This window comes from Eriocheir sinensis, unplaced genomic scaffold, assembly GCF_024679095.1.
Source record: "Eriocheir sinensis breed Jianghai 21 unplaced genomic scaffold, ASM2467909v1 Scaffold110, whole genome shotgun sequence".
Lineage (NCBI taxonomy): Eukaryota > Metazoa > Arthropoda > Malacostraca > Decapoda > Varunidae > Eriocheir > Eriocheir sinensis.
In genome coordinates this window covers 315,952-324,348 of record NW_026110408.1, presented here as the reverse complement: position 1 = coordinate 324,348, position 8,397 = coordinate 315,952, and the positions used below count along the sequence as shown (strand labels likewise).

Here is an 8,397-nt window from a genome sequence, read left to right as displayed (position 1 = left end):
CTTTCCCAGAGGGCATCCATACCTTAATTCATCCTTCAAGTGTATTCCTTTTGTTAACACCAGGTCCAGTCTCGCCGGTTCGTCATCACTTCTATATCTTGTGTTTTCCTTCACCCTTTGCATCATCAAGTTTTCCATCATCAATCTTAAAAATCTTTCCCCCCATGCCATATCTCCACCACTGCTGTCAAACATCTCCCAATCTACCTCTTTACAATTAAAATCACCAACTAATAGTACTCTTTTGTTTGCCTTGAGTATTCTACTTAAACTCTGGATGGTATCTTCAATCATGATTTCATGTTCTTCTTTACTCCATGAGGTTGTTCTACATATGTTGTTGTATTCGTCATCCTTTCTCTGTTTTTGTTCTCCAGATTTACGCTCACTATTTCTGCTTTTCCTTCTCCATATACTACTGATTTTACTAATAATTCCTTCTTTGTCATTATCATCACTCCTCCACCACCTTAGCCCACTCTGTCTTTCCTCCATACATTGTATTTTTCATCAAACATTATTTGGATGACTTCATTTAGTTTAGTTTCTGTTAGGCATACAATCATGGGCTCGTTCTCTTGTAGGTAGTCTTGTAATTCCAGCTTATTAGATATTATTCCGTCTACATTTGTATACATCACACGTAATCCCTTAATTGTATCGATCTTGTCTAGCTTTCGCTCTCTTTCATCTTCTCCCTGATGTACCACTTTCTGACACGATCTCCCAGAACTCTCCAAGAAAATACCTCTTTTTCCTCTTCAGATTTTACATTATTCCTTTCTTTTGCCTCTGCTAGAAGTTCGTTCCATTTCTTCCTTTCTTCTTCATTTTTATTTTTATTTAAATATATTTCCTTACATTCTTCTACTTCTCTTAGTTTAGTTGTTCTGTATAGTATTTCCTTCGTTACTTTCTGTGACTTCAGTCTTAGCTTAACCGGCCTTGTTTTGCCCTCTATGTAAGGGCCCATCCTTCAGATTTCTTCTACCTCATCCTCCAGGTCTTGAATTTCATCGTCATTTAAGTTTTTTCATTCTGAATATCATTACACTTTTCTTCTTATCTGCTACATCTCTTACTAAATCTTCATTCTTTTTAATGACCTTGACCATCTCTTTTTCTATGTTTTCATTTTCCTCTTTTAGTTGCTTCTCAAGTACTTGCTTAACCCCTTAGCGGTTACCTATGTTACAGAGTGTGCTCCCCCTGGTCACGAAAAATATCTCCACATAAAGAAAATAACATGGAAATTTCCTCCTTACCTTTTTATAAATGCCGCGCTGGCATTTAACTGGCACCTGTGGCACGGCGCTGCCAGGTGTAATTTCACCACTGAGATATTATTTTCAACTCTTCCTCAAACAACTGTTTTTCTTTTGCACAACACTATATTCTTATCTTTCCAGTGGTAGACGGTCACTGGAAAGATAGAACGGCCGGAAAGGAAACTGGAGATAAAGGAACAGAGAGAGGGATAGAATCCGAAAGAGGGCAGTTTGGAGAGCAAAGACTTGTGCCAGACTGTGTCGAAAGCTTTCAGTGTCTAACGCAACAGAGAAAGTTTCACCGAAACGGAAATAGTTAAATGAGCAAGAAGATCGCCAGTAGAACGCCCCTTGCGGAACCCATACTGGCGATCAGATAGAAGGTCAGAATTTTAAAAGTGCTTTTGAATCTTCCGGTTAAGGATTGATTCAAAAGCTTTAGATAGACAGGAAAGCAAAGCTATAGGGTGGTAGTTTGAGGGATTGGAACGCTTACCCTTCTTAGGCACAGGCTGCACAAAGGCATACTTCCAGCAGGAAGGAAAGGTAGATGATGATAGGCAAAGACGAAAGAGTTTGACCAGGCAGGGTGTCAGCACGGAGGCACAGTTTTTAAGGACAATAGGAGGCACTCCATCAGGTCCATAAGCCTTCTGAGAGTTGAGGCCGGAGAGGGCATAGTAAACATCATTCTTTAGAATCTTAATAAACGGCATGAAGGAGTCAGAGGGGGGATGAGTAGAGGGAATATGCCAAGAATTGTCCAGAGTGGAGTTGTTACAGAAAGTTTGAGTGATGTGTTCAGCCTTAGAAATAGATGAGACGGCAGTGCTGCTGTCAGGTTATTGACAGGAGGGAAAGATGAAGAATGACAATGACAAATTGTCAAATTAATAATCTATAATTATCGATTAATATTATAAATAAAGATGCTTATTGAAGTAACTATTTAGAAATGTGTTTAAAAATAATTGTAAAAAGTGAGTCATGAGGTTTTCAAAATGTCCGCAGTCAGTTGTTGCCATGACAATGTTGACCACATTTTTTGATGTGGTCGGTGATCGGAAGTTAGTTTGTGAAGTTCCGATCTCCACAGTTCGATTACCTTTTACAAAGATGATCCAATCTTTGCATTCCGATCGCCAATTGTTGTTCATATCAGATCAGAAGATCGGACGATCGGATTGATGATTGGAAGTGCCCAGCTCTTATTGATATATGTGTGTATATATATATATATATATATATATATATATATATATATATATATATATATATATATATATATATATATATATATATATATATATATATATATATATATATATATATATATATATATATATATATATATATATATATATATATATATATATATATATATATATATATATATATATATATATATATATATATATATATATATATATATATATATATATATATATATATATATATATATATATATATAGTCTCACCCATCGCGGTTTCGGATTCATGGTCAACTAATTCAGACCCCCGCTATATGGCCCCAGTTTCAGATACGTGGATGCATTGACGCTAAATCGGAAGGCCGAGAGGAGGGAGGCAGAGAGGAGGGGAAGGGAGAGAGGAGGGAGGAAGGCAGAGAGGAGGGAGGAGGGAGGCAGAGAGGAGGGAAGGAGAGAGGGAGGCGGGGCAATGGACGTTAAGGCGGTGTCACACTAGCACTTTTTCCGTCGATTAATGCCATTTCCGTCGATTTTTCATCATTCCGCATGAACTTATCGCATGAATTTGTCAGACGATCAGGATCGTTTCCGCCTGCAAATTTCCGCCTTTGTTTACATTTCCAAGACCAAGACCGAGACTTTCCGCGTGGCTTCAACCTGTCTCAAACGCTCTCCTGCAGTGACAGCCTTCCTCATCCTGGTGTCACTTCTGGCAATGAGAGGTGTCACTAACTCTTCAGAGTCTCATGATCCTCTAAACTCAGCTCTTTTAACAGCCTGTGGTACACACTTTCTCTTTCCCGACGAGCCAACCATGAGCGCATCCATGCATGCTTTTTGGCTTGTTTAGCTCGTCTAAGTCTCACAATGCACAGTATTAGGTTCAGAGCAGCGTATCTTTGCCGCAGCGTGGACTCCATGTTTGTTTACATTCCCATGGTCTGTGCCGACGGAAAGTTTCAGATGAAACACCGTTTGTGTGTGACAGGCCGCAGCCAAGATATCGACGATTTTCAGAAAAACGACGGAAAAAGTTGACGGAAAAAGTGCTAGTGTGACACCGCCTTTAGGTTGCTCCTGAGTGACGTCACGGTTAGACTGTGACGTCATGCTTTCCTATTGGCCAGCAGCTCACTCAGGGACGACTGCTATTGGTCGAGATTTTCTCATAGCAACATTATCCTAAAAAAAAAAAATTCACGCGCCGCCACACTGCAGTGTTGCCAGATTAGGCTACTTATCGCAAATTGGGCTACTTTTGGGAACGAAAAAACATGTTTTATATGACGTGTCAGAGGTGACTTCCCCAAATGCATATTTTCCCATAGGGTTATAGTCCATGCCGTCAGCGTTTTAACAAGATCGCGTCAAGTCCGGGAACAAAATACCCTTGACAATGGGATGACTGTATATATATATATATATATATATATATATATATATATATATATATATATATATATATATATATATATATATATATATATACAGAGTAACACCACCGTTGCTCAGGAGGACGCGAGTTCAATCCGCCGGTGCCACCAAGTTGGGATTTTTCAGCCGCCATGATTGGCTTAAAACTACCCACATGCTGTCCAGAAGACCACCTATCAACCCGGACTCTAGATTCTAGGATTAAAGATGAGCTCGGGAGGGCAGCATGAGCCAGTGCAAGATGGCGCCACTATAAACACTCGCCTGCGCCAGAACGGCTGGGCCGACCATCAGGCCCCACTGAAAAAGCCTACCGGCGCTATAGGCATGACGTAAAAAAAAAAAAATATATATATATATATATATATATATATATATATATATATATATATATATATATATATATATATATATATATAAACAAAGGTGGGGTGGCTTGAGGATTTCTTAGAAATCAGTCGGGGGCATCACGTAAAAATGTTTTGGAACCACTGGATCAGAGAGTGGTTAGAGTATGCAGCAGTTGTTTGTTCATCTCACAAGAAAAAGAGTATAAGGAAACTTGATAGGATCTAAAGGATGCGACTGAGATGGTACCATAACTATCAAGCCTGACATACCAGACTAGATTAGAGGAACTGGGCCTAACCAACACTTGAAGAAAGAAGAGAAAGAGGAGACCTGATAACATTGTACAGGAATATAAGTGGAATGGACGAGTTGAATAGAATTGATTTAATCAAGATGGAAGGAGGGAGAGAAGGAATTAAGAAAGAGGACTTGTTTGAAAGCCATAAAGAAGTACAGTTTTCCATACAGGAGTGTGGACACATGGAATGGACTAAACAAAGACAATGTTGGAGCTGCCAGTGTCCATAAAATGAAGGAAAAGCTGGAAAAATATAGATTTGGAGACAGGACTGACTGAGCTTGAGCTCAGGCACAGTGGGTTTTTTTTATTTTTTTTATTATTTATTTTTTTTTTTTTTTACGTTGTTGCCTATTGCGCCGGTAGGCATCTTCCCGGTGGGGCCTGATGGTCGGCCCAAGGCTTCTTCCAGGTGGGGCCTGATGGTCGGCCCAGCCCGTTCTGGCGCAGGCGAGTGTTTATAGTGGCGCCATCTTGCATTGGCTCATGCTGCCCCCCGGAACTCGTTCTTGATTCGCTTGGACGGCTTCCTCTAGAGTCCGGGTTGATGGGTGGTCTTCAGGACAGCATGTGGGTAGTTTTAAGGGGGGAGTCCGGTTTGGAGACCCCAAAAATATAAAAAAATGACTGTGAAAAAAATATATTTGGTAGGTATACATTTTGGCAACTATCTCGCAGATTGAAGATGATAAAAAAAAACTCATAGTAAACCTGAAAAAAGCTTCCTAGTGTGTTTTAACGGGATCGCGATCCATCAATAAACTTTATCAGCCCATATCTCAAAACATAAGTTATTCCCCTTCTAACGTTAACCTTGGAGCCAGTTTTAGCTTGATTTCAATGAAACAAAGACTAAAAGGCAGAGGAATACTTTCTCTTCAAATCATCGTCGCTGTTTTTTTTTATATATGTCTGGTTTAATTTTATATTAATATTTTTTTGGTCAAAAAAAGGCAAAAAAAAAAAAACACAAATAAAAAATCATAAAACAAATTCAAAAGCTGAAATGAAAAATCTAACGACGAAGAAACATTTCATATTATAACATCTCTAAGTCACAGAAAAATGAAGGTTGTGGGGCCAATAATAACGACGGAGATTCGCTTTTAAATTTTCGTTGTAGTTGTAGTTGGAGGGGGGGGGAGGGGGACAAGAATGGGGGTCAATGTCTAATGTTGATGTAAATGATGCCAATACTTCACAACATAAAAATCAGAGCGATTCATGCATATTTACCGGAGATATGGCACCCCCGATCTAAACCGGACTCTCCCCTTAAGCCACTCGGTGGTGACTGAAAAATCCGAGTGGTTGCGTGAGGATTCGAACCCGCGTCGTCCATCACGCGGCGAATGTGGGTCCAGTACGCTACCACTTCGGCCACCGATGATAAATACACACACACACACACACACACCACACACACACACACACACACACACACACACACACACAGGCACCAGGACGCCCTCAGAAAATTCGGCGTCTCTCTGCTTCACCATCCTCGCCACCGCCACCTCTGCCACCCGACGCCCCTCCCCCCCCCCCCCGCTTCACCAGACACCACAACATACTCACCCCCTTCAGAGCGCCGCAAACTGACCGTTACAAATGAAGCGCAGTACCAGCGATAGTGAAAATCATAAACAATGCCCAGCAGTGATAGTCAAACCCTAAGGGTCGCGGTGCAGATTAACACCTCACCGCCACCCTCTAAGTGCTCCCTTAACACCACCCTCCCTTTCCCTTTTTTCTCTATTTTTAGCTCTCCTAAACCACCTCCAACCCTCCCCTCCCCCCCTCTAGTGTAGCCTATTTAGTATTATAGTTTATTGTATTTTTGGATGTATGGATGGTAAAGATATGTGAAGTAGCATGGGAGGAGGAAGTGGTGCCAGCAGACTGGGCAAAACCCTGCCCTGCCAGGTCAAACTCTTTCGCCTCTGCCTGTCAACATCTACCTTTCCTTCTTGCTGGAAGTATGCCTTCATACAGCCTGTGCCTAAGAAGGGTGACCGCTCCAATCCCTCAAACTACCGCCCTATAGCTTTACTTTCTTGTCTATCTAAAGCTTTTGAATCAATCCTTAACCGGAAGATTCAAAAGCACCTTTCCACTTCTGACCTTCTATCTGATCGCCAGTATGGGTTCCGCAAGGGGCGTTCTACTGGTGATCTCCTAGCCTTCTTAACTGACTCTTGGTCATCCTCTCTTAGCCGTTTCGGTGAAACTTTTGCTATTGCACTGGACATATCAAAAGCTTTTGATAGGGTCTGGCACAAATCTTTGCTTTCTAAACTACCCTCCTACGGTTTCTATCCTTCTCTCTGTACCTTTATCTCCAGTTTCCTCTCTGACCGTTCTATTTCTGCCGTGGTAGACGGTCACTGTTCTTCCTCTAAATCTATTAACAGTGGTGTCCCACAGGGTTCTGTCCTTTCTCCCACTCTTTTTCTGTTGTTCATTGATGATCTTCTTTCCAAAACGAACTGTCCTATCCATTCCTACGCCGATGATTCCACTCTGCATTATTCAACTTCTTTTATTTGAAGACCCACCATTCTGGAACTTAACGACTCAAGGCTGGAGGCTGCAGATAGATTAGCCTCAGACCTTTCTATTATTTCCGATTGGGGCAAGAAGAACCTGGTGTCCTTCAATGCCTCAAAACACAGTTTCTCCACCTATCCACTGACACAATCTTCCAAACAACTATCCCTATTCTTTGACAACACCCAGCTATCACCTTCCTCAACACTAAACATCCTCGGTCTATCCTTAACTCAAAATCTCAACTGGAAACTTCATATCTCATCTCTTACTAAATCAGCTTCCTCGAGGCTGGGTGTTCTGTACCGTCTCCGCCAGTTCTTCTCCACTGCACAGTTGCTGTCCATATACAGGGGCCTTGTCCGCCCTCGTATGGAGTATGCATCTCATGTGTGAGGGGGCTCCACTCACACAGCTCTTCTGGACAGAGTGGAGGCTAAGGCTCTTCGTCTCATCAGCTCTCCTCCTCATACTGATAGTCTTCTACCTCTTAAATTCCGCCGCAATGTTGCCTCTCGTTCTATCTTCTAGCGATATTTCCACGCTGACTGCTCTTCTGAACTTGCTAACTGCATGCCTCCCCCTCCCGCTGCCCGCTGCACTCGACTTTCTACTCATGCTCATCCCTATACTGTCCAAACCCCTTATGCAAGAGTTAACCAGCATCTTCACTCTTTCATCCCTCACGCTGGTAAACTCTGGAACAATCTTCCTTCATCTGTATTTCCTCCTGCCTACGACTTGAACTCTTTCAAGAGGAGGGTATCAGGACACCTCTCCTCCCGAAACCGACCTATCTTTCGGCCACCTCTTTGGATTCTTTTAGGAGCAGCAAGTAGCGGGCTTTTTTTATTAATGTTTACTTTTTTTGTGCCCTTGAACTGTCTCCTTTGCTGTAAAAAAAATAAAAAAAAAAAAAAAAAAAGCCATCATTGTCCCAGTTTACAAAGGTAAGGGCAGGAGAGGGGAATGTGGGAGCTATAGAGGTATAAGTCTCCTGAGTATACCCGGAAAGGTATAGAGAGGGTGCAAAGACTTACAGAAGAGAAAATCAGTGAAGAGCAAGGAGGCTTCAGGAAGGGAAGGGGATGTGTGGATCAGATATTTGCCTTCAGGATGGTAGTAGAAAAAATAATAGCAAAAGGAAAAAAACTATACGCTGCCTTCATGGATTTGGAAAAAGCTTATGACAGAGTCGATTGGATTGCATTGTGGGATGTTTTAAAGATTTATGGTGTGGGAGGAAAACTGCTTAGTGCAATAAAGTCTTTCTATGAGGATGCAT

The 8,397-nt window shown here is 41.6% G+C and overlaps 1 protein-coding gene across 1 annotated transcript in view; it reads left to right on the top strand.

The window, feature by feature from the left end:
• The first annotated feature begins 5,130 nt into the window (after positions 1-5,130).
• Positions 5,131-8,397, top strand: part of LOC126989223 (prostaglandin reductase 1-like) — a 106,299-nt gene continuing 103,032 nt past the window's right edge. The window contains exon 1 of the mRNA XM_050847859.1: positions 5,131-5,136. Coding sequence (XP_050703816.1) covers positions 5,131-5,136 — 6 coding nt within the window. The remainder of the gene's footprint in view (positions 5,137-8,397) is intronic.